The 27,311-nt window shown below is 47.7% G+C and overlaps 1 protein-coding gene across 1 annotated transcript in view; it reads left to right on the plus strand.

The window, feature by feature from the left end:
* The window catches only part of LYRM4 (LYR motif containing 4), a 136,886-nt gene extending 123,832 nt beyond the window's left edge, over positions 1-13,054 (plus strand). Inside the window, exon 3 of the mRNA XM_087820666.1 lies at positions 11,920-13,054. Within this exon, the coding sequence (XP_087676792.1) occupies positions 11,920-11,988 (69 nt within the window). The 3' untranslated portion in view covers positions 11,989-13,054. The remainder of the gene's footprint in view (positions 1-11,919) is intronic.
* Positions 13,055-27,311: the final 14,257 nt, after the last annotated feature.

Here is a 27,311-nt window from a genome sequence, read left to right on the forward strand (position 1 = left end):
AATTCACCCATTTAAAGTGTATAATTGTTTTTTCGTATATTCAGACCTATGCATCCATCATCATAATCAATTTTAGAACATTTCAGCACCCCAAAAAGAAACCTAATACCCATTGGGAGTCACTCCACATTCTCTCCTATCACTCTCCACCCCCAGCCCTTGGTAACTGCTAATCTACTTTCTATCTATATGGATTTCCCTATTCTGGATATTTTATATGTAAGAAATCTTAAAATATTCGGCCTGCTCTGTGGCAAGTAAAAGCAGGCCCGGGGCAGGCACGCCCCCGCTGCTCGCTGGCAGGGTGTCTGCAGCTTGTGAGTCAGAGGCCTGGTTCTTTCCCCTGGCAGCTGACCTGAATGCCAATCCCTGCAGCAGGGTATGTAGGGGCTGGCTCGTTCATCCACCAGGCGGCACCCACCTGTGGCGCGTCTTGTCTGTCCTGTCAGTTACAAGGTGGAGGACTCACGTGAGCACAACATAACAGAAGGGGTGTGTTGGCATTGACTTTGGTGCTTCTGTTTGGAGGCATTAGAGCCCTTCCAGAAGCGAATCTGTGCTTCCTGGGTGTTCCATGGGAATGTACATCTAACTGGGCGTCGGGGACAGTGCTAAGGCTGTGTAAGCTGACGGCCGACTCCCCACATCCTACAAGAGCCCAGCAACCAGGGACCAGGAAGATGGGCTTGGTAAGAGAGAAGCTCCCTTGCCCTGCCCTTGACCCTGTGAGCACTGAGGATACTATGGAGCTGCCACACTGGGCTGGCACCGAAAGAGAAGGCCCAGCCAGCTGTCTCATCAGATCCACAGTGTCATTTCAGGCCCTCGCGTCTGACCTGCCCTCTGTCCCTCATCCAGAATAACTTACTGGAGCAAAATACGGGCTGTTCTGTTCAGTGGTGTTTACATCTCCCCTGCAGAATGCTAGAAATAAATAATAAAGTGAGATTTATGATCAGTAGCCTGTCACTACATACCTTTTCAGTAATAGCCCAAATTTATTCTCCAGAGTCCCTACCATAGGTGATATTTAGAATGTTTAACCAGCAGTCTGGCATAGGCCGTGACCAAGCAATGTGAAAGCTGGCCAAACCAGAACAGGACAGCAGCCCACCAAGCCAAACCCCTGGGGAGGGAGGGTGGAGGGGACCCTAAGTGTGAGGTCCAGGCATCCTGGAGGAGGGAGGAGTGGCAAAGGGAGGGTCCCTGAGCAGCAGTCATTTGCCAGCCTGTGGAAGTCGTTCAGCATTTTAACAAGTCTGCTGCATAATGGCTGAGCATCAGCTTTCCCTATTCCCTGGACAACGGGGACATTGTTTTTCAGTGGTCTCCCTCCTCCAGACATTTCTGAAAATCCTTCCCACCTCTCACGTCCTTACACGTGTACTTAAGTGTATCCTAGACCCTGCCATTTGGAAGTGTATCCTAGACCCTTCCTATGGAAGATGGTGACTCTCTTAAGGGTTCAGGGCTAGGACATGTAGGGGATGAGTCCCGCAAAGCAGAGGTCCTGGCCAGTGACTGCCCACAACTTACAGCCCATCACTGCTCATGATTGTTGTGGTCCCAGTTCCCTCCCACTTGCCACAGCCGCTCTTGCAGAGGGCTTCCGGGAACAGAGCTGCTGGGCTTCTCATGGGGGACGGGGGAGAGGGGTTGGGGGAAGTGTGTGCTAGGATGGAGGCTGGTCAAGCATAGCTCTGAGTGTATCTGGACCCACTGCTCCCTCAGAGCCCTGCCAGGTGTCCTGGTTCATGATGGTGGTTTTTTCCTCATGTCCATCTTGGTGCTCTTTTCAGCTTGACTTCTGGGTGGGGAAAGACAGAAGGGAGCCTGCTTAATCAGATGTGTTGGTATGTTGGACCCCAATGTTGTAAAAGGTTTAATATCATCCCCAGAAGGCTCCCAAGCCCTGGGAAAATGAGAATGTCGCTGACCATCTGTTCTAATGTCCCTGGATACCACATAGCAGGTCCCCCAGGAATGGGAGCAAAGGAATCCGAAGCAGCTGTTCAAAAGAAAGATCTGTGTGTCCTGACATGCAAAGATACTGAGCTTGAAAAGGGGCTTGTAAACGGGCAAGTTGTAGGAGAATGTATGGACTGTGGTGTCCTGTTTGTTTTTTGTTTCAGTGGTCCCCCACCATTTGTTTTTTAAGATTTTTTTTTTAAATATGTTTTAATTTCAGAGAGAGGAAGGGAGAGGGAGAGAGATACAGAAACATCAATGATGAGAGAGAGTCCTTGATCGGCTGCCTCCTACACCACCGCCCCTACTGAGGATCGAGCCCGCAACCCCGGGCATGTGCCCTGACCAGGAATCGAACCATGACCTCCTGGTTCATAGGTTGATGCTCAACCACTAAGCCACACCATCTGGACTCCCCACCATTCCTTGATGATGTCGGCCCACAAGGTGGAGGTAGGACAGCTGCCACCAGCTGTGGCATTGGTCAGAAACTGTTAAGTGTGATGGTTGGAGAGAGACTTCCTGGCCTAGGAGAGGTGTGAATATCTGGGGCCATTTGTTCATTCCTGACATTTTAACAACAAAAAGTAAAAACTCATCCTAAACAGTTTTTAAAAGAGGCCAGTACATCAGCACATTTTGCAAGCCTGAAGTTCTAAGAAATTAGGCTGCAACTTCTGGTTTGTACTCTGGAAACTGCTTTCAGTGCTGAGTGTCACCTCTTTGGTGCTATAACCTTGGCTTTGGATCTGCTGTGTTCATTGCTCTGGAAGTGGTGAATCTGTGTTGTGACAGACATCTGAAATAATGCTATCCCCAAGCCTGGAAGCCCGCAAAGTCAAGAACATGTCAAATCAAACAAGGTAGTGTGGCGACTGCTCCGTAATGCTAACCACATGCGCTGGTGTCACTCGTCATCTAACGAGGAGACAAAGCAAAACCAAGTGAAATTCAGTCATTCCACAAGTCTCCAGAAACAGAGGTGTCCTGGAAAGGGGAAAATAGCACAAAGCAGCCCGATTATCCCAGAAAGCTTGTCAGCGATGTTCCTGGGCAGGTGATAAACACACGATGGAGAACTAGCTGGTCCCAGCATCACCCCAGGAGTTTGTACCACCTTGTAACTAATTATAGCCACTCCAGGTTCTGGCCTCACTGCAGTAGTTTTGGTGGCCTGACGCCCTGGGCTCAGGCAGAAGCGTGACTGTTGATGGGACACCTGGCACTCTGCCTGGACTCCTGTTCTTACCATCCCAGAGAAGTGCCAGGTCTCACTCTGACGTAATGTTTGGGTCCTGAGTTCTTCCCAGTTCCGAGAAGGGCTTAGTGACCGAGTTGCAGTGTTGCTAACATCCAACACGATGTGCTTGTGTGTCTGACGACTCCCCTCTCGGGGCCTTAGTTACACAACGCTTCACAACCAGCCCCAGACTCATGGCCAGCTCTGCACCCATCCCTCAGTCGGGGCGGGAGAATGTGTGCGTGCGGGGGGAGGACAGCCAGCACCTGTCTCCTGTTTTGTAACTGTCCTTCCTCCCTGAGCAGCGGTCTGGACGAGCAGGTAGTGAGCATTCACCATGCCCAGCGCCTCTAAGAACAGGTTGTAGAGGGCAGGGTGACTCAGTCCCTGGCCTTCGCTAACAGTGTGGCATCCTAGAGTGATCATGAGGTATGAGGACACTTCCCTCCCTGCTCTGGTCTCCTAGCTGTAACCCAAAGTGCACCTGGTGAATAAATATCTACTCTGGCTTTTTTGAAAAATATTCACCCACTGCACAAGAAAAAGTACTGATAATAATTTTAAAATAATGACGACGAAGGCTCAGCCTGAGTCCTCTTAGATCAAGTGCTCTTTCTCACTGTGGGGTGCTGATCAGGATCAAGGGAGTGGTGACCGCAGGGCCCCGCCCTTGCCTCCCTGATGAGAAACCCCTTTGTTCTGGGCAGCTGCCTCTGCGGCCCTGGGCCCAGTCCTTGTTAGGAAGCACTGCCTTACATGCGAATCTCTTCAAAAAGGAAGCCTACTTGTTGGAATGGGAGCCCTTGCCAGCTGCTCACGACCTCAGGCTCCTTTAAGGCCACAGCTCTCTGGGACCCATTAAAATGGTTTGATTTCCTCTACTCTAATGGCCTGGAATACAAAAGAAAGAGGCCATCACTTGGTGGGCTTCTTTTTTTTTTTTTTTTTTTTTTTTTTTTAATTGAACATCAGACATGCAGAAAACAACGGAATGGCCGAGAAATCTGACAACAGTGGATAAGAGTTAGGGCAGCCATAGAATTTACCCTCCAAACTGGGACCCTTGGGAGTGAAAGAGGGCTCTGTGACGCTGGGACAGGAGTGCACGCCGATGCACGGCACATCACATGCTTGCGTCTGCCTTCTCTCTCGTCTCTACTAACAAGGATGAAACACATGTATCATTAACTGTGAGGTGGGATTTAGGGCGGGGGTGTGAAGTTCTTCATCAGTCTGCCGGGACTCCACGTCAGGAATGCCCAGTCTCTGCAGGTTTGCAGAGTTGAACGGAGGCCAGGGGGGCGTGGTGTGGGGAGAGGAAGCCCTCCCTCCCATCCCTGGGCTCTCTGAACTGGCCTTCTCCCTCTGCCAGCACATTTAGTTGTCGACTGAATTTTCAGAGATCTAGTTTGCACACTGCAGACATTCTTCTATGACATAAAATGATGTCAAAATGAAAAGCAGTAATATTATATATAAACGTTTTTAAAGCAACTTAGGCTACTGGATTCAAGAAACAAAAAAGGCATGTGCGTCAAGAGCTATTTTTAGCCCAGCCTTCCTGGCTTAGTGTTTGAGTATTGACCTATGAACCAGAAGGTCACCATTCGGTTCCCAGTTGGGGCACATCCTGGGTTTCAGGCTCGATCCCCAGTAGGGGCCATGCAGGAGGCAGCCAGTCGATGACTCTCTCTCATCACTGATGTTTCTGTCTCTCTCCCTCTCCCTTACTGTCTCTTAAATCAATAAAAAGCTGTTTTTAGAGGAAGACCTATATTTATAAGTTTAGGATTTATAAAATCTCTTGTTGCTAAACAGAAAAAAAAAGTATATATAATTTCATGTATCCTTATTTCAGTTTACTTCTTTAAAAATTATTAGGGACATAAAGAATGATAAAACTGGTCTATTTGAAAAATGTCTGTCACAGTAAGCTGCCTGACTGGCAAGGCTGTGACAGCGACTCCATTGGGGTCTCATGAGAGAATTGCATGTGGATTACAGACAGCATGGAAAGCTGTCATGTGGTTATGGGACAGGGAAGGGGCACCTGCTTACCTCCCAGGCAACAATGGGCAGGCGGCAGGCAGGAGAACATGTGGCCTGGCAAGAGCCAGAAGCTGAAATTCTGCCCTCAAATGTTCATTATATTGGTGGCTCAAAGAATTGGGGGGTCCTTCCACAGCCCCCTGTCCAGTGTAGTTATCTTAGGAAAGTGTAACACTGTAAAAACCTGCCTCTTCAGCTGGGTGCGGGGAGGCACCAGATAAAGTACATCTACTGGAAGGGCCAGGGTCACTCGGCAGCTTATGGTAGCATTTGTACGTAAAGTGAGCGTAAATCCATTATGGAGCAGGACACACCAGCTACACAAAGGTCCATAGGAGACTTTACAGGTGTTCCAGTTCCCAAAGGCTCTTCGAGCTGAGTCTCTCGCCCTATGGTATGACTGTGTATTAAGCTCTTGTGTATATTGAGGTCTGGTTTTTAACTCTGCTATTTTGTTCATTTCTCTCCTCTTGGGTCATTGCCACACTGTTTTAATTGTATCTCAGAAATGCTTTAATTCCTTCCTTTTCAAAGTGGCTTCATATTTATTCAAATTAACATTAAAGTCATTTTCTCAAAAACTCACACTGGGATTTTTATTATCATTGTGTTAAACATAAATTAATTTGGCAAAAGATTGACATTTTTATATGATTCTGCCTCTCCATGGACATTGCATTTTCTCATTTCATTCAAACTTATTTCATATTTCTAAGTTTTATAGTTTTATTTCTGGACATCACACACATTCCTTATTAAGGTCATGTATAGGTGAGTTGCTGTTGTTGTGACTGTCTTTCCTCACATTTGCAGTGTCATCCACAGAGATGGCAGCCTCTTATTTGTGAAAAGGAAGGGCAAGCCCATCAGAGCAGTTACACTCCTTCCAAATGTGGAGATTAAACACCAAAGGCGGAGTTTGCCTGTAAATGCCTGTAAATTGATGATAATAATGGCATCTTCCTATAAAGCTGTGAGATTAAAAGAATTAAATACTGTTAATTAATTGATTTAATTAAATGCTTAGAACAGTGCCTGACATACAATAAGTGCTCATTAAATATTACTGTTACTTTTATCATCATTATCATTACTTTTTAGTAGTAGTAGTATAATCATAACAGTGCTGGGGCAAGGTTTGGCACTGCCCCCCCGTAGGTGAGGAGTCATCCCTGCCTGGGTGATTTTCCCACCCTCAGAAAGAGACAAGCATGGGGACACTCCACCCCTTAGCTTCACAGGCCAAACCAGGTGTCAGCATCTATCCCATAACTCTCAGTACATAGGGCACCTCCTTCTCACAGGCCTGCTCTGGGCCCTTCCTGGATAGGAAGCTGTGCCCTCAGAGCAGAGCTGAGGAAAGAATGGACTCCAATCCAGCTCAGGAATCTCAAGTTCAAAACCAGGTGATGGTCTCAGACATCCAACAGACACCCTCTCTCCACAGTGCGGGGGGGTTTGATAATTACAAAATCATAGACTTCTGCAGCAGAGGGTGATGAGCCTTGGAGACCCTTGAGGTCAAGATCTAAGATCCTGTGGTATTCAGCCTGACAGGAGATGGGCCACGCACATAAATAGCATTTAATGAGCCCTAACTACATTCCTGGTACTATTATTTAATACTCCCAAGAGCATGAAGATATTTAATGTACTTGGACCCTAGGAAGTATGTGGGGCAATTGGTACATTTTCTTCAAGTCTAGTATCTCATTTGATCCTCATAACCCAGTGAAAGAGGCAGGATGTCACTGAGGCCCCACTTCTGTGTCCCCTGCCCCCACCCCGGTGATCGAGCCCAGCTGCTCTGCGTCTAAATCCGATGGAGGCAGCACATTGCTTGGGGTGGGGAAGAGTGAAGACCTGGAACGCTGTCTGAGGTTTACTCCCTGGGATCCCCCCCTTCCCCCAGCAGGTTATTGTCTAATGAGCCTCGGAGTCCGTAAGTGTTTCTAGCCATCCAGCCATCCCATCTCCTTGCAGTTGAGTAACCTGTGTATTTTCCTAATGGACTCCAGTGCCAGCTCCCAGCGCTTATAGAAGTACGATCAGCTGCAATGACCCGTTTGCGCGTAGTAACACTCTGATGTAAGCCACTTTGGGACTCCGGAGGGACTATAAATTGAAGCTGCTAATTGCACCTCCTCACTTCAATTGACCAACCAGTTCCTCTCACTGCAGCTCAGAAGTCACATGCTCTGTCACTTGCACTGTAGCATCCATCCCCAGCTGGCCCCCTGATGTGTGCTGACACATTTTATCCCCAAATAAATGCAACAGAACTGTTACACAAACATTTATTGCCTCATCTATTGTCCTTGTTGAGGTAGCATTTTAATATTTCCTCCCTTTGTGAACTATTTTCCCCTTGCCTCTTCTGCAATTGCTCTGGGTCAGTCCCATATAGCCTTGGATTGTAACTTTCAACCTTCTGCTGAGCCAAATTTAAATCGTCTGGTTTTGCTTAACAGTGGGTCAACATTTTTGTCACAGTAAGTGGTCCTGCCACTGTGTTTATTGACTTGCCTTAATCATTTCCATATTTGCCGTAGGAGCTCACCCCCAAAGTACTTCATGGTCACTCATAGATCTAGGACCTAGAACTAGTAGACATCGAGCCTATTACCAGGGATACCAGACTCTGGGTTTTTACTTATTGAATGCTTACTGAGCACCTTCTACATGGCTGACACAGCCATGCTGTGAGGCAGCTGAGTCTTCTTCCTATTGCCTGTCACCACTGACATTCATGCAGAGGAACTGAGACAGGCACACAGATGGTGACATTGTCACATGGGGGTGCACAGATATGTGTAGTAAGTGTTTTCAGGAGACGGGGGGACCCAGGGAAGCTTCGACCACTGGCCCAAAGGGTGGGTGGCTTTTGCTCCATGGATATTGAGTCTGTCCTGGTAGAGTAGCTCCTGGTGGAACAAAGACACAAGGTGCGAGACACAAGGTCTCATGGCAGTCAGAATTTTGTGCACAGAGGAGGGTGGGTGGCCATCAGAGGACTAACTGTCAGACCACGGGGCCTGGATAGATAAAAAGATATTAATCTTTATGCCCTCTCAACATCATTAAGATCTTAATTCATTCTCCACTCCCCACCCAATTGGCCATAAAAGCGTCATACCTGAATGGAATTTTAAAAATCTAATTCATACATGTCAAACTGGACCATAAATTTGAAGGGTTGTTTTGATTTAAAGTTTCCTAAAAGCTGAGCTTCGGATCACCCCTCATCTTCATTCAACTTTCTTTGGAGCCTTTCATGTGGAACCCATTGGGACAGGTCACCCACATCACAGCTCCATTTTCTGCAAGAGAGTACCTGTCCCCCAAAGGCTCCATCCTTGTGGACTTTGAGAAACAGATATTATGTTAAACTATGTTAGTGGGAGCTTCTGTCAGGAGCAGAGGAGAAGGGCCACACAGCAGGAGAAACTGTTCTTCTCCACCCATCGAGAAGGTGGCCATGAGCACACACATTTGGCACAGTGGTTCTGTGGGAGGAGGTGTGTTCGTTCTGAGCCTGAACGTGCTGCGCAAAGGAGTGTTGGTTGGACGAACAAAAACTACTTTTTTGGAAAGTAGTTTTGCAGGATCTGTCAGGCACCATAAGAATATCCAGGCCTCTTTACCCAATAATTCCACTTCAAAAAACCTTTTATAAGAAAAAAAAAAATGAGAGATGTGATAAAAGACTTATACTTTTATAAATGGTATAAATGAGAATGCGTAAATAAATTATGGTACATCTTTACAATGGAATGTTATGCAGTTATTAAAAATATTCTTTCAAAGAACAGTTAATGATGTAAGGATTATAATACAAAGTTAAGTAGTTCTGTGGCCATTGTGGCTTAGTTGGTTGGGTGTCATCCCATGCACTACAAGGTTGCCGTTTCAATTCAGGGGCACATACCCCAGTTGCTGGCTTGATCCCCAGTAGGGGCCCTGCAGGAGGCAGCCAATCAATGTTACACTATCACATGGATGGTTTTCTCACCCTCTGCCTTCCACTCTCTAAAAATCAATAAAAAATCTTCAAAGATAAGTAATAAAAGCAAGTTATAATTTCAAATTAAAATACTGTGTGTTTGTATGCATACACACACATTTTAAAAGAGAACAAAAGAGAAAATAAACAAATGGGACTACTTCAAACTAAAAAGCTTCTGCACTGCAAAAGAAACCATCAACAAAACGAAAAGAGAGCCCATGGTATGGGAGAACATATTTGCCAAGGATGCATCTGATAAGGGGCTAATTCCCAAAGTGTACAAAGAACTCATACAACTTAACAAGAGGAAGACAGACAATCCAATTAAAAAATGGGCAAAGGACCTGAATGCACACTTCTCCAAAAAGGACATACACATGGCCAAGAGACGCATGTAAAAATGCTCAGCATCGCTAATCATCAGAGAGTGCAAATTAAAACCACAATGAGATATCACTTCACACCTATCTAAATGTCTCCATCAACAAATCAACAAAAAACAAATGCTGGCAAGGGTGTGGAGAAAGGGGAACCTTAGTCCACTGCTGGTGGGAATGCAGATTAGAGCAGTTACTATGGAAAACAGTATGGAGTTTCCTCAAAAAATTAGAAATTGAACTGCCATTTGACCCAGTGATCCCACTTCTAGGAATATATCCTAAGAATCCTGAAACACTCATCAGAAAGAACTTATGCACCCCTATGTTCATAGCAGCACAATTTACAATAGCTAAGATCTGCAAACAGCCCAAGTGGCCATCAGTAGATGAGTAGATAAAAAGCTGTGGGACATTTACACCATGGAATACTATGCAGCTGTAAAGAAGAAGGATCTCTTATCCTTTGGGACAGCATGGAGGGACCTGGAGAGTATTATGCTAAGTGAAATAAGCCAGTCAGAGAAAAACAAGTACCATGTGATCTCACTGATATGTGTAATCTAATGAACAAAATAAGCTGATGAACAAAATAGATCCAGGGACACAGAAGCATGGAACAGACAGGGATCTCAGAGGGAAGGTGAGGGTGGGGGAGTGGGTGGGGAGAGATTGATCAAAGAACTTACATGCTCAGAAGCATAACCTATGGACACAGACATTGGTGTAGGGAAGGCCTGGGGGTAGGGCGGATGCAGGGTGGAGGGGATCAATGGGGGGAAAAGGGGACATCTGTAATACTTTCAACAATAAAGATAAAGTTTAAAGAAATAAGAGATAGATGGATATTGGGCAGCCCTGATTGCATGTGTGGTGACCTCATATTTTAATCAATATGCTGTTGCGCCCCTTCATTGGAGTGTTTGAAGGTACTGCAGCTGTGTACAGTGACATGGAGTTTCTGTTGTAGAGACCAGCACTGGTTAGGGGGCTGGGAGAGGGGCAGCGCTGAGAAAGCACTGGTCATATTCAATCCTGCTCCTCTCTGGATTGACTTCTCTGAGCCTTCTTTCCTCACCAAAAAATGCGAGTAGTGATTCTTATCGCATCTACACCAGTCAGTCTTAACTATTGTTTGATTCCCCGTTTTGTATGTCACCCAAGTAATTCTCTGGCCTGATCCTGCTTAGTTCAAGCCAAAGCCATCCCTCACGTGCACTCTTGTTGGGCTCATGCCTTCACAATGAGATAAAGTGATCTTGAACCACAAATCCAAGTCCACCTTCTATTTTTAACATTTTAAAATTTTCCTCAGATTGAGTCAGCATCCATGACCTGGCCCTCGCCTACCTTGTACTCTCTCTACTCCGGCGCATCCACACTCACTGCCTGTGATGTCTTTGACATTCTCCACAAGCCCAAATGCATCAGGGGCCTTCCTGTCCAGCTGCCTCCATCTGGAATGTGCTTCTCCCTCCCCGCCCCCCCACTTCGCAGCCCACTGTACTCCTGAGGCCTTGCTTAAGGTCCGTCTCAGAGAAGTCTTCCTGCTTCTCAGGCTGAGTCCCATCTCCTCCTAAGTTGCTCTAGTCCTGCGTCCTGCCCTTTTTGCTGGCACCCACAGCTCATAGGGCAGTTATCTCCATCGTTGTCTGTCTCTGCTCCTAGACGCCAGTGTCCGGTATGATAGGTACTCACTGCTTGTCTGCCCAAGACCAGGAGCTGTGGCTGTCCTTCCAGGCCTCCTAGAGGGTTTGTTGGATCTTTCAGCCAACAAATATGTATTTGTTGTCTGCTGTAGGCAACCAGCCTTTGACTTATAAGAAAGAACCCTGCCTGGCCATCATGGCTTAGCAGTTGAGCACCGACCTATGATCCATGAGTTTAATTCCCAGTCAAGGCACATGCCTGGGTTGCGGGCTCAGTCCCCAGGGGGTGGGGGGGCATGCCGGAGGCAGCCGATCAATGACCCTCTCATCGTTGATGTTTCTATAACTCCCTTCCTCTGAAATCAATAAGGACATATTTTTTTAAAAAGAAAGAAAGAAAGAAACCTGCCCTGTCTCTCTATCTTCACTGCGCAGCCCTTGGCTCGCCAATATATCCCACTCAGCTCCAAAGCACAGGGAATTCCAAAGGCATATCTGATGGCTACACTTTGCCCCACAGTGCAGTTCCCAGCAGGAAACATTTACATTTAAATATTAGAAATGCTCTTTCTGACCCTTCAGAGCTAATGGAGTCCCATGGTTCCTAATCTCTCTTTTCCTTGCCTTCAGGTCCACATTGGCCAACTGTATTCGACTGACAAGCTTATCATTGAGAATCAAGAAAAGCCCAAGACCTAAGGACCACCACCACCAGCCACCATCAGCAACCATGGACCACCTTCAGCATCCACTCTGTGCTTAGGACTGGGGCTCCAAATGGACCACGAGTGGCCTCTTGCATCAGCTTAAAATAATAACCTCTTGCTCAGCCTGCCCTGTAGGAACTGATTAATTGAGTGAGGTTTCCATTCTTCTGTGGCCTTAGTGAAAAGGGTGGCTGTCCCTCCTTGGTTCGAGTGTTAGAATGAAGAGCTGGTGCTCACTCGGAATAATGGTGTGTATCATTGTGTCTCCTCTCCACCCACCCCTCTTTAGCAGCTCATCACCTCTGTAGAGCATCCCCAGACCTTGTTTCTTAGCCCTCAACAATAAACAGGATTGTCTCCCTAAGCCTGCTACACCAGATACACTCATCCCGATTAATGCACGTGTTTGCTGCTGCTGCAGGCCCTGCAGAGGGTGGTGGAGGTCCCAGGAGGGAGGCTCCAGCCCCGAGCTGAGTCCTCCCTTTGTGAAAGCAGGCCCAGGCACCAGAAGAGATTTAGGAAACAGCAGGGAGGAGGGCAGGGCCTGAGGGGCAGAGGGTGCACCCTGCAATTGATACCTAGGCCCAGTGCAACCACTTGGATGGCATGCAGGTGGATACATACCTAGAGACAGGGTACTCTACCCCCGGCTGCTCGGAGAGATCTGAGGGTCAGCACTGCCTGGGGGCAGAAGCTCAAGCCATACTCCAAACCTTTTGAATCAGAACAACGCTGGAGGTAACTGCAGTTCCCTGAAGTTCAAGAAGTGCTGCTGTCAGCACTGCTTCCAACGCTGGCCTTCTGAGCTCACCTACTGGGTCTGAACCTCCTGGAGATGTTGAGAGTTTTTGAAAAGAAATTTTCTCCGTGCTTCCCTCCCCTTGGATTCTGACTTAGTAAGAACTGAAGCACAATAATTTATATATACATTTTTAAAGCTCTCCTAGTGTTTTAATGTTTAGCCAGCTCAGGAAACTTCTCTTTGAGTATGTTACAGGTAAAAAAAAAAAAAAAATTGTATGGACTTATCCTTGAAAATATATCAGTTCAAAACATGGGCAGAGGTCTTAAATAACTTACTTGCCTTCTTGGAGATTTTATGAGGGACCAGGCCCTGAGTAATTCTTTGTTTCCTTTTATAAACAGTACTAAGTAAATTCATTATTTATGTGTCTAGGTTTGGGACAGGCTCATGTAAATATTTACAGGTTCTAAAATGGCTGTGACAGTGTCACCAACATGCCACTGAACTGCCCCTCCCCCACCCCATCATTTTAATTCACGTGAGTCAAGCATGAGCAATCAGGGGCCACGTCCTCACACTCATGTTTAAAGACCATGTCTGCTCATCTCATCTATGGATTGTAGATATTGTAACAGTGCCTTCAAAATAGATTGAACATGTATTCAATCTTTTTGGCAATACAACTTGTGACTTCAGAATCCTTTTGCACATGGATGAAGTCTCCTGCACCTGTGCGATTAGGCAGTTCTTAGTAGGTCCCAGATGTTACCCCTTTAAACAGTCCTCACAGTCTCAGGACTGCAGTGTGACAATAAACGTTCAGCAGATGGCCTGTGTCAGCAATGTGGGAAGTGTTCTCTCCCCTCCCACTGACTGCACTGGGGTTAGAGTCTCCCAGCCTCGGGGGGGTGACTCTGGGTCACTTTCCACTCTGCATCAGTACAGCTCACGGCCGTTCAGCAGCAACTACATCCAACAGCAGTGCTGGCTGCCAAGTGTCACCTCTGATTTATACTCATAACGCAGCTGCTGCTTGGAAACCCCTGAGGTCACATATGAGCCTCTTCCCTACAAACCCTGCATTTCCAGCAGGCTAACAACCCCATAGGAGACATTTTCTCCACGTTTTAGTCACAGAGACAGTGGACCCAGCAAACTTGACTAGTTCCGCAGGCCTTTTAACAGCAGGTTGCTTTTATGTTCATTAAAGCACACAAATGAGCTCGAACATACCCGAGGCCTTAATAAGCAGAGCTAATCAGGTGCAGGCAGAGCAGGCAGAGCCTTGTACTGAGTATTTTCCAACTCAGAGGACCCCAGGTTGGCTGCAGAGCTTTGAGCAAAGTGATATTCCCGGGGGACAGCCACTTGGGCTCCTATAGCAGAGCATTCCACTTGCTTGGCTGGGCCTCTACTGAGGGGCTTGGGTGAGGGGATTGATGGTCAGCCTCACAGGACTGTGTGTGACTGTTCTGAAGGTGGGGTTTAGGCTGCAGGCTAGAGATTACTTTCCAGTGTCAACATTTAGCAAATAAAAACTACTGTAAGTTACCTTCTGAGATAGAAACCACTGATGAAGCTTGGCTGTTCCCTAGGCCTTCAGAGATAACACTTGATTGGTCTGGCTACGATGCTGTAATACCGGGAAAACATGGCCAAGTGCACCGCTGTTGTTCTGGTAGCTATTGTTCTGTGGACTGTGGAACCGAAAGGTCATCATGGAGTTGTCAGAGCTTGCATTTTATTTACTCCGCCCTGCCACCCAGCAGCAGGTACCTCTAATTCCCTTCATCCATAGTCTCACCCAACATCTCGAGCCCCTGAGTACAACCAAAAGTGCAGCCTGACCTCTGAGAGCAAAGGGGGCAGACTGGGAAGAAGTCTGCAAAGATGACAAAGCGTCAGAGATCACACATTAAACTTTACCTAGCCTGCCCAGCCAGGCATAGCTCAGCGGTTGAGCGTCCACCTGGGATCCAGGCAATCAGGGTTCGATTCCCGGTCAGGGCACATGCCCGGTTGTGGGCTTGATCAATGACTTTCTCATCATTGTTGTTTCTGTCTCTCTCCCTCTCCATTCCTCTCTCTGAAATCAATAAAGATATATTTAAAAAAAAAAAAAAAAAAAACTTTACCTAGGCTAACCCCCAAGTCTGCAGGTGTGAAAGCTAAGATCCTAAGCATCTCCAGGTCATTTGCAAATCTGGGCTCTTTCCCCTGTGCCTCTCTCATCTTTCAATTCATGTGGTATTGACCGAGAATCAGCTGGTGCCAGGTGTCAGGGAGAGACCAGTGACCAAGATGCAGCCTCTGCCTTCACAGGCGCTCTAGGACTAATGGTGAGGCTCAGGGAAGGCCTCCCCGAGGAAGGAAGATTTGAGTTTAAGATGAAATGATGAGGAATTGGCCGACAGAGTAAGAAGAGGAGCTCTCCAGGCGGAAGGAACAGCATGTGCAAGGCCCTGAATCAGAAGGGAAAGTGCGATGCAAGGAACTAAGGAAGCCCAGATGGCCAGCAGGCAAGGATGGGTAGAAAGGCAGGGCCACACTGCAGAATGTCCTGGGAGCCTTGGCCTAAGGACTGTGAGAAGCTATTGAAGTTTTTAAGCAGGATTGTATTTTTTAAAGGTGACGCTGCAGTAGGGGAACAGATTGGGAAGGATGCAGGGAGACCAGCTGTTGGGAGGAGATGTTTGGATTGAAACGCTATAATCCAGGCAAGAAAGTGATGGTACTGACGTCACCTAGGATGGTGACAGTTGGGAAGCAGAGTCAACATCGCCCTGAGAAGAACTTGCTTTGGCTCGGCTGCTCTTCCAAGGCAGGTGAGAGATGTGGAGCATAGATGCCCCAGCTGAGCCTCCCAGCCAAGTCTAGCTGACCTCAGGCAACTTCAACCTACCCTTAGACATGTGATAGATAAATTATTGCTTAAGGCACTGAGATTTAGGGTAGTTAGAAAGCAATGGGTGAACATTTAGAACAAAACAGGACCAAAAAAAGAATAAAAAAAAACGAGTCAACAGGACTTGGTGATTGGATATGAAACCAGATGACCAAATCTTGACTGAAGACAACCATATGGACTGTTGGAAGAACATTTTATAAGTTCAAACTGTTAACACTGTGCGGATAGCTTCATGACAGTAGCCACTGTGTGTCAGAAGCCCCAGGAAGCAGTCACATTGTCTGGATCATGGGGGTGGGTGTGCTGAGGTCACCCAGGCTAAGGCAGTGAAGCCCGTGAGAATGTCATTATACAAACGAGTGGGACAAACCAACAGAAACTTGGCTCCATGCAGACCAGGTGGGAGGACGCCTCGTCACTAACCTAGTGTTTACCAGTTGTCACAAAAGGATCTGGACAAAAGCTGGAACTGGTAGAGAAAGCAATGAGTTATGACACAGCAGGCTTTCTCGCTGACAGTTTTCCCAGAAGCTCTGTGGACAGTGGCTCACCTTGCCTCTGAGAACAACAGGGTTTTCACTTCTTGATCTTTCTGTGGCCCTTATTAGTACTTCGGGGAACCATTTGTGATCATCGCTTCGCGTGTTGAGCTCCATTTGGGGAGCAAGATAGATGCCCTTGCTTTTGCCCAACAGCAAAGCTTTAAGTCCAAAGACCCTAAAGAGAGAACCCAGAAGGAGAATTTTCAGAGGTGAATCGACTGTGTTCTTTGCCTGGGCAACCACTGACACCACAATGGCGACAGCAAACGAAGTTGGCATCTTAACTGGAAATCGGACCACAAGCAGTTGCTGACGCCGGTAGGGCTGGAAGTGCCCTTGATCTCAGATTCCACACACCTGCCGACCAGTGTGACCGTGTCAGGAAGCACGCGGCCTGCACCTTCCAGAGAAGCCCGGCTTCCAGGGGCCGGCTGACAGCCGAAAAGCAAGGAGAACAGCTTCCTGTACATGGCCTGCATCCTTTCCCTGCTAACGTGGTGCGCTTTCTCAGAAAGATCAGTGGCACTGGACAGGAACCCTTTTCTCGCAGAGCCAGAAAATTACTTTATTCACTTTGTTTGAGAGTATCACTTAAATGTCTGTCAGTTAAACATTGTTAAAACATTTCAGTAGAACCTCCTTACTAAGTGAATTTATGTAACTTCATCTGTCTTGACTACTGAGACAGTTTAATAACAATAGAATTGGTCCTGGGTTTTTAAAGGAGTATTTCTCTTAGGTGCAATACGTGATCTGCATGGCTCACGTAGGATTATGACCAAGGGCTGCGATATTACGTGATGCCAAGGGTCTTGTGAAGATTTCCCAAACGCACTCTTCCGCTCATGCTTCACACGTGCGACCTTCAGGGTTAGTAACCTGCCTGGGTTTTCACTGTAAAAACATAGCCTTACACTTCCTTATGAGACTCTATAAATAAAAGCTTGTTCAAAGGGGAGAAACCAGATATTAGTAACTCATTACAAAAAAATAAACCGTTTCTTTTTTTACAACGTTGGAAGACAGGAATATGGTGTGATGGGAGGGATGAAGGTGGTGGGAACAAACCGGCACAGGACCGCCTGAGACCTGGGGGATCCCGTCACGTAGGAGGGCCTCCAGCTCCAGCTTCGACTTTGTGATGTCGTCTAAGTCCCTCACCGTGGACCTCGGCTCCCGGGGCAAAGTGGAGTGGACAGATCCCAGATTCTTACGGACCTTTCCAGCTCTAGAAGCCTGCAATTCCAGTGAAACCAAAAGGAGAGAAACCATTCTCAAGCCCCTCTGAATGTTAGCTTTGGGACCAATTACCAAGAAATCGTAGGACCAGTCCCTGGCATTGGGTCTTGTCTTGTGTGGACGTTTGGCGCTGTTTTAGGGGGACAGAGCTTTCAGCCCAGCCCACCGTTCATGAGAGCCCCCATCTGGGATTACATGGCAGCCAAGCCAGCCGGGCCCCTGCAGAGTCACAGAGAACCCCTAAAGCGGCCCTTGGTCCTTGGAATCTTCACCAGCCTCTGGTCCAGTGTCTCACCCAACAAGTGTGCTTCTAATTTTATGAAATGAAAACTTTTTCTTCCAGGTTCTGCTGGCTTCTGAGATTCCTAAAGCAGAATTTGGACTCAGATGAAAAAGGGGACATCTATCTCTTGCTTACCCAGCAATAACTCAATAACTCTCAGTAACTTTTCCCTTGCATGTCTTCCCAACGGCGCATGATTTGAAAAAAAAAAGTTCTGAATGTGCTCAGGGAGTGGGGAGCAGCCTGGGGTGGAGGCCAAGTCAATTGTGGGGTCCCAGCCCCTGAGAATCTGGCTTCATTGTTGGGAGACAAGCTAAACACGTGTAAGTCAAACTAGAAAATGACCAAGTGCTGAACTGGCCGAGAGCCTGAGAAAGCGTGGGCTGAAGAGAGCCCACCAAGGCCCTTGGGTTTGAATAGCCTCGGAGAGGAAGCGGGGTGTTGGGGTAGGAGCCGGACAGCTTAGCCGTGGGAGGACTGAGAGGCTGGCACAGGGTGAGCACGCACCGGAGCAGGGCACAGGTCCGGGCTCCTCACAGCTTCCCATTGAGAAACACGGACGGGCCCAGTGGCAGCCCAAGCGACAGGCAGCCTTCCTCTTCCAGCTCTGCCTCCCTGGCGGAGGGAGCCTCGTGAGTAGCTTCTCTAGACTTGTTTCCTTGTCTCTGAAAAGGGAGCATCACATACCTGCCTTACAGGTAGCTGCAAGGACCGTAATGCGTAATCACGTGGAGATCTACCACGCTGACATGGAGCGAGCAAGCAACAACCGCTAGCTGCATGTCCCTCCTTTGGAATGGAGCCCTGGCCAGTTTGCTCAGTGGTTAGAGCGTTGTCCCACAGACTGAAGGGTCCCGGGTTCGATTCCAGCCAAGGGTATGCACCTCGGTTGCAGGCTTGATCCCACGTGCAGGAGGCAACCAATCGATGTGTCTCTCTCACATCAATGTTTCTCTCTCTGTGTCTCTCTCTCTCTTCCACTCTCTGAAAAGCAATGAAAAAAAATGTCCTGGGGTGAGGGAAAAAAGAAAAGAAAACAGTGTCAGACACCTTAGGGATGTACAAAGGCACCAGGTGTGGATTCTTTCCTTAGCTGCAGTACATTTAGCCCTGTATATAAACAGCTGTACAAAGTCTGAGGCGAGAGGCACAGGTAAAGTAGGGCTAGAAGGGAGGCAGGGCAGGGGCAACATACAAAAGAAGGAGAGATCGCTTCTGCCGGAGCCATAAATTCTGAGTTTTACTTGGCGGCAAGGGGGCTGTTAAGCAGGGGAGGTGCGTGCAGCAGCGGAAATGGACCCTGATGCACAGAAGGCCCGGGAGCGAGAGCCAGCGGGCCTGGGGCGGTGACTCGGCCGTGAGAGAGCTGAGGCCTGGCCGGGACAGTAGCCATGTGAGCTGGGTGTAGACGAAAGACTGCATCCAAAAGGTATTTCCAGGTGACAGACTTGATGAGAGAGGGATACACCAAATAAAGAACAACCGTGAAGCAACGAGAACTGGAACACCTTGATCCTGAAAGACTGGCAGGACGGGGTTGCCCCACATTGAGGTAAGGTGTCGGGGAGCGCCACATCCCCCTTAATGCAAATACGCTGGGTGCCTGCATTCCGTGTGTGTGTGTGTGTGTGTGTGTGTGTGTGTGTGTGTGTGTGATCTGCAGTAGAGACACTGGGGTGTCATGAGAGCCCCTTTGCTCCCTCAGGCCTCGGGAGCTCTTGACCACCACTTTGCCTCAGAATCCTACCCCCACCTCCAGCCACAGCTAGTGGAACAGGGATGGACACCTGACCAAAGTGAACCAAATGTCTTCTCTTAGACACTTAGGACTGGGAGTGAGAGTTCCAGTTCTGTCTGGGCTGTTTGCTGGAACTCAAGGGACATGGGCTTGGGAGGGTCACACAGCCATCTCCCATGTGGATGGAGAAGGGGGGAAAGCCATTCCGCAGGGAGAGAAGGGCACAGCGAAACAGAGCGACAGGCAGAGTCCCTCCCCATTCCAGTGGCTTCACACCGCTTGGCTTCCAGGCCCTGGAGAGGCCCAGCTGCCTTTAGATTCCCCAAGACACCAACTCTCCCATTCGCTCAAGCCGGCTTGACTTGGTTGCTGCAACTTAACAGTTGGGAACATGGAACATTGCTGCATTTTATGGAAATATGGGGCCATGCTAAGGCCTCCAAGAAGTTAGTTCACGTCTTCTAGTAGGTAATTCCCCGCTGAAAGGGACCCTAGTCCCAGGGCCAGCCCCTTAGGAGAGGTGGGAGCTGGAACTTGGATGACTGGACCTAGGCAGGAGGAGGGGAGGTTGTGCTCTTGCCAGATGCTGAGAGGTCTGATGTCTTGCACCCTCGTGAGAGACCAGGAGGGAAGGAGGAAACCGAGCGAAACCTCCTTTCTTTCCTGTGGTTAAACACATACGCTGCCTTCTCTGTGCTTGTACTTGTAGCAGTTGTGGTTAAGCGCAATGGGTCTGGGCCCAACTATTCTGGGTTCAAATCCAAGCTCAGTCTTTTTCACTGGGCACATTACTCAACCTGAGACTCCATTTCTTTAGCTATAAAATAGGAGTAATGGCCTAGCCGGGCGTGGCTCAGCGGTTGAGCATCGACCTAGGATCCAGGCGATCGGGGTTCGATTCCTGGTCAGGGCACATGCCCGGGTTGCGGGCTGCAGCCGATCAATGACTCATCATTGATGTCTCTCTCTCTCTCTCTCTCTCCCTCTCCTTTCCTCTATCTGAAATAAATATATATATTTTTTTAAAAAATAGGAGTAATACCTATCTCACAGAGCTGTGTAGGAGTCCCTGAGGGCCGGGGGTGGGGGGCAATAAAGAGCACCCACCTCTTCCCAATCCAAGTTTTGTACCACTTAAGAAATGAGAAAAATGAAGATCAGTAGAGACAGGCATCATCTTTATAGTTGGTGGAGGCTACGCACAGCACTGCAAAGTGCAAGAGTCAAGTGGGTTAACTAAGTCTCTACTCCCAGGGAGACCCTTCACCCCAGGAAAGTGTGAGTCTGTAGAGTGTGCCCAGTGCCCAGGTTGTGGCCTCTCACTGGTGTGAGAGGAGACCCACCCTCTGAGCCTGTGACAGATGAGCTCCACAGCCAACGGCTGCCACCCCAGGTCGCTGTGGGCAGCAGTGAGGAGTGGAACAAGATGCCACAAGAGTGGGAGAAATCCCTCTCAGCAACCAGGAGAGGAGACAAGGTGTCTCCCCATCCCACCCCCCACTGATAGTTGTTCGAATTGAATAAAATAATCCAGGCAAGTGGCATCCCATGCCATGGGTATCTAACCAAATAAAAATCAGCCGTTCTCAGCAAGAGAGGGCCCTAATTGACAAGGTAGGACCCAGGGGTTTTGCCCACTCTTGCATTCAATGGGTGTCTGTCTCCGGGAGATGGGAGGTGAGGTGTGTGGACCTGTGGCTCCCTCGCCGTTGGTCCACCCCACCTCAGCAGGGATCTCCACGTGCTGGCTGTGACTGCTGAATGTGCTGTTTCTAGTTTTTTACTATTACGCACAGCACTGCTCCACACGTTCTTGTACGTGTCTCCTGGTGCCCGTAAGTACACACTTCTGTACATATGTGGAATTTCTGATCAGGGCATTATGTGTGTATCAGCCTCAGTGGAAACTGATGAACAGGTTTTCAGTGTGACAGCCCCACTCCCTGGATGTCCTCAGACATACCTGTGTGAGAACAGGATTTATGTAAAGGGGTAGACAGACCAGGCTCTACCCTGGGAAGCACCTCTCCGCTGTGGGAGGCAGCAGCCTTTGTCCCTGCACCATGAGGGAGGCCCGTCCAAGGGAAACAGAGGCAGAGCACATGGCCTTCCAGCCCTCCCCTACCAGAGACTGTCTGAGTACCAACCCCAAGGTTCTGAGCGTGAGACTTATTAAGGAAAATGGCATCTCCTTACCTGTGTGGAAGATGGAAGTGTGAGTGCAGAAAATGTGCCTCTAAGGGTAGATTTGCAGTTGTCTACGTAAAGGTTCAACTGTCCCAAAAGCAGGCTCCATGAGAGCCCTGCCCCCTGCACCTCTTAATGCACGTATCCCAGGGCACGGCGGAGCCTACCGCATGGAGCGCCGCCCGCGCTTGCTGAAGGAATGAGCAGGTTTCTCATGCGCTGACTGAGGGAATGCTGGCCACTGCAGTGAGTGTGGAGAGAACTGGACATAGTTTTACAAGAGAACAGAGAGGTGAAGGGTTTTCGGAGGACAGGACAGCAGACAGAAGGAGACCCAGCCTTGAAAGACTGACAAGGAGCAGCGGGCGGGGAGAAGGTAAGTCGGGAGAAGGCGGTCACAGAAGCCATAAGGTCGCAAAGGTGTTCAACAATACCAAACGGCAGTCAACAAACAGGCGGCCCCCAAAAGCTTCTTAAGACAGGGCAGATCAGGAGCTGTTTCAAGGAGAGACAAGGGATATAAGTCACATGAGCATAAATGCGCACGTTGTACACATGTCATAACACACATCCCGTCACGGGAACAACAGGAAATAAGCAGCATGTTTGCTGTCCAGGTACAGGAACAGTTTGGTTAGTGCATCGGGGGCAGTGTAATTTCCCCCCCAGGTCGGAAGATTTACTTATTCTGCCTACATTCTGATGAAGTCAGATGCCATTTATCCTCAGAATAGAATCAGCTGGCAGAGGCCAGAGGGAAAGAGAGAAAGAACTGAAGATGCCGGGCACTTGACGAATAAATTCCCTTTGTGCTTACAACCACCTAGCTGGGCAGGAATTCCTGCCCCGTGTGCAAATGTGAACACGTGCTCGCTAGGAAGCGGGACTTGTCTGCAAGCGCACAGCTGGCCAGGCCGAGCTGCTGCTCAGGGCCGGCCTTGCTCCCCTGGAGCCCGTGTGCGTCCCGCATCACGCCGCCTGCCCTGGCGGCGAAGTGTGCTTCTGCGCTAGGTAGCACCTGACACCGGTTTTTTTGCTTTTGTGGGGTTTTTTAAAAAATATGTTTTTATTGAATTTAGAGAGCGAGGAAGGGAGAGAAACATCAATTAGCTGCCTCCTGCGCGCCCCCTACTGGGGATCGAACGCTCAGTCCGGCATGTGCCCTGAGTGGGAATCAAACCAGAGACCGTTTGGTGCATGGGACAATGTTGGAACCAACTGAGGCACACTGGCCAGGACAAAAGTTTTTTATTGATTGATTCATTTTGGAGAGAGACAGACACACATTGATTTGTTGTTCCACTTATTGATGCATTCATTGGTTGATTCCTGTATGTGCACTGACTGAGGCTTGAACCCACAACCTTGGTATATTGGGACAACTCTCTAACCAACTGAGTTCCCAGCCAGGGCCTGACAATGCATTAAATACTTCTCAACGGTAGGTTTTCTTTAAAAAAAAAAAAGTTAATTTAATTGTGCTATTACAACTTTTTGTTTTGAAATGGTTTGAAACTCACAAGTTGCAGAAATAGCACAGAGACGTTCCACTTTTCCTTCACACAGCTTTTCCCAATGATAGTATCTCTCTATTACCTTTCTTAGTAGATTGTCGAAACCAGGACATCCATGTTGGTACAATACTATTAACTCGGGTTTTCAGCCTCAGCACTGAGGTGTTAGGCAGACAGTTCTTTGCTCTGTCCTGTGTGTTGTCCTGTGTGGGGCTATCCTCTGTATTGTAGGATTTTAGCAGCACCCCTGGCCTCTACCCACTGGGTGCCACTGGTGTGACCACCGAAAATGTTTCCAGGATCAATGATAGCTTTAAAGTACCAAATTGCTTTGCAGTCTTTATTAAAATTAGGACTTTCAGCGGTTTTTTTGGTTTAACTCATACAGAAAAACAACCATACAATGGAGCAGCAAACAGAAAGTAAAAAAAAAATAAAATAAAAAAATCCTCAGAATCCAAAAGACATTTTCAACCACAAAGATATAACTCTCCCTTTTTAAAATTAAGGAGAAACACGAGGCTCAGTGTTGACTACAGTACTGCTGAGATTAAATGAATATTTCCAAAGTTCACATCCATAGGAATGTGTTACTCATCCCAAACTTCCCACTGGGCACACTTCTCAAGCAAATCTTAAAACAAAGGTTAATCAGATTATTTTCTCACATTATTAGAAGTAAATGTGTAAATGGGTTTGCATGAAATATGCTGTCTAAAATAGCGGCCCACTCTTGCTGCTGCTGCGTGGCTGATAAAGGGGCCCTCGGTCCCCTCTGCTTTCAGCTAAGGTGGCAGACACAGTGCCAGCAAAAGCTGATGGTCATCTTCACTCCAGCTCTGACAACCACCCCACCCCATTCAGGCCTTTGGGCCTCATCAACTTCCTTGGCAGGTCAGAGCCCTCCACAGGCAGTGTCCCTGGGAAGCTCAGGGATTCAGGACACACACCTGGTTAGGCTACGTTGCATGCTCAGACCCTGGAGAAATGACTTGGACGTTACAGGGACATACAGCGGCAAGGACCTTAACATCACTGGCTGTGGGCTAACAAACTCCATCCCATTACGGTGGGTCTCTGCCCGACAATCCCAAACCTCTGCTGTCACATAATGGGCCGTGGATTACACGCGTCCATCCTTGCCTCTTACACCTGCGCCTGTGGAGAATGTTGCTAAATCATTTTAGAAACCTCTGGCTGTAAAAAAGTTACCTGGGTAGTGAAGATTCCATGTGCAAGACCTTCTGAACCCACAGTGTGGTGGAGCCAGAAGTGAAGGATCAGAAGTTGTGCCTTCACCCTCACATGGCCGTCAGCACAGCCCTGCCCAGGCCAGCGCCTGCAGGGGCCGGAGGAAGCACCGTTTCATGCGGGGCAATGCCTTTGCAACCCGTTTTGAAGACATTGCTCTGCCAAGAAAACTAGTCTTTCATGGCATGTTGCACCAATGCATAAATTCATTTTAATGACTTGCTGGTAAACAGCAAAGTCCAAAAGAACTCAGGATCTGGTAACAGAAGCAACTTCTAGTTCGGATTTCGGTAGGTAGTGGGCAAGGTGGGGACTCACAGACCTTTCTAAATATGTACTAAGTTATTTTTTTTCCTTTTTTGCAAAAGAACATATGTATTTCATTGTTAAGCACTTGTCTGTAATTTGATATCCATTAATATCTGCAATTACCCATTTAATATCAATTTATAGATGTCCCAGAGATCTTCAAACTCAGATTCATAAATTCACAATTCTAATGCAACAAATAGACCTCGCTAACCTTGCAGTCTGCACATAGTTGTGACATGGGAGAAACACAGGCTTTGGGGTTTTCTGGCTGGAAAACGTAGTATCAAAAACAATGTGCCTGAAGTCTGTGCATAAAAACATGACTGCCCCTTAAGCTGAAAGGAACATAAAAATAGAATGCTCTGGACTAGTCTGAATATAAACTCACTTTTTTTTTAAATAGTGTAAAAATTAGAAAAAACTAACTCAGAAATACTAACCTTTCACCTATACGGCACCACAACAGATTCTTGACAACAAGGGCTCTTTACCCAAAGATGTCAAGGCCTGAGGTGCTGAAGCCACAGATCAGACGAGGGGGCCCCTTTAAGGACCACTAGTGTCCCACGGCCATAAGCTTCTCTTCAACTGGAGTGGATGCTTCCTCAGCACAACAGGAGTGTAGCTATTTGCAGAAGAGCCTTCTGCAGGGTGTGCTCATGAATTTTTCAACTTGAAGATGAAATGTTTCCAGTTTAGTTCACAAAATCCACCTGCTTTCAATCTTTATTCAATTCAGATTTTCAGATTGAATTTCCCATTTCAGGACACATTAGGATGCTATTGACCTCCTTGGGAAATAACTTCAGAGAACCAGTTTCAAAGCACCTGAGCAATGCCAACAATATGAATGGGACAAGGAAATATAATCATGGAGAAATTATACTGGTCTAATTTCTTTAAATATCTGTGAGTTACTCTAAAGTAGCTTTGCTTTCCAGAAATGTTTGTAACTTTCCCAGTTGAATTGGCTCTGAACTCCTGAATTAAATAGATTTATATTCCTCCATTAGATTCTCTGGGCAAATCTCACTAGCACATCTTAAAAGTAAACCCTTGATCTTTGCCATCTCAAAAAATCTTTATTCAGCTGAAATGCGACTCTGTTCTTTCCTTGCCAAAATTTGTCTACTTGTCTCCTTACAGACAGCCAAGGTCAGAAAACTAAACTCCACAAAATGAAAATGCAGTGTCTACCAAAAAGATTTAAAGGAGTTTAAATCCTCATGAGCCTAAAGTTACAGTATTTAGCAGTCCAACAACCAGCCCTTGGAGAATTAAAGGACCGTTTAGGGCTATAGTGTGAGAGTCTCCCTAAAGCGAGTCCATAGAGGAACAAGACAGTGTTGCAGTCACCACGCAGAAGTGTGTAGCTCTTAGGTAGTCGGGAAGAGAAACCCGGGTCAGCCTCCCCAGGGCTTCCAGCCGCAGTCTCCCTCATCCACACGATGGCAGGACTGCCCGGTGGGAGGACAGGCGAGTCACTGGGCTGAGCCCACGCCGGCAGGCTCCACTCTGCCCCCAGCCCCTTGCCCCTGTGACTATAAAGAGCACATACGCGAGCCCTGGGGATTGTCCAGGCCCTGGCACCATGGTGATTGGCTGGGCAAAGTCTGGACTGCAGAACGCTCTCTACCAAGGTTGCTTGTTAAGTCACCACAGGTGACGGTGCTGTTCTAACCTACCAACCTGTGTCCCATTGTGTGAACTAAAAATACACATTTGATTACTTTCCACGATGCCACAAAATAAGCAAAACATCCCATTTCCCCTGAAAAGCTGTTCCTGAACTCCTAACAAAGCACACGTAACACAGATCACAGCACCCCAAGTGGCTGCAAGCCACATGCTCCTGAGAAACACGGGACTGAGCCAGGGAATTGTTACAAGCACCCTCAGGGACCCAGAAAGGGTGCCATCAGACAGTTCCCCGAGTCAGAGGGGGCGGGCTGTCCCCAACCTCAATTCTTGTCCTCTCGTATAAATGAATTTAAATGAGAGACCCTGATTGTGTTGTGATTAAGCCAATTTTATTAAATCAATTAAAGCAAGCACCTTTATTAAAGAAGCAAGGCAAGCAAATCTACACATCTGGCTGAGGGTTCTCAGCTAACCTGGAGAGTGAGCTGGGTGGGAGTTGGAGGCATTATATACCCTCCTGTCTATAGGTTTCAAACTTCGTCTGCTGAATACCTTGGTACAGATTAATTCTCAAGGTCCCATCTTACTTTGTGTGGCCTTCCCAGAACTCGTGAGAAGCGTGTAGCAATTTTATCTTGCCAAGCCTTGAGACTGCTGGCTTTTTTGTTTAGGGAGTAAAAAATAAAACTGCCCCCTTTTCTTTCCCCCCACCCCTTCTCAGCATTCTCTCTTAGGGAGGCTTTTAACCATTTGCTCTCAAGTGCCCTTGGTTTGGAGAAGATAAAACTTGTTATTTACAACCAGCTGCAAATTTTCCCACACTGTTCGGGCTTGTTTGAACTTTCCTGTCTCAGTTTCCCTATTCCTCTTTCCCTGGAATTTTTCTAGCCTTTCACTGCCCTGTAACAGAAGGAAAAAACTTAGCATACTGAAATATGCAAAACCTATGTTAGAA

The sequence above is a fragment of the Miniopterus natalensis genome, chromosome 9, assembly GCF_054644295.1.
Source record: "Miniopterus natalensis isolate mMinNat1 chromosome 9, mMinNat1.hap1, whole genome shotgun sequence".
Lineage (NCBI taxonomy): Eukaryota > Metazoa > Chordata > Mammalia > Chiroptera > Miniopteridae > Miniopterus > Miniopterus natalensis.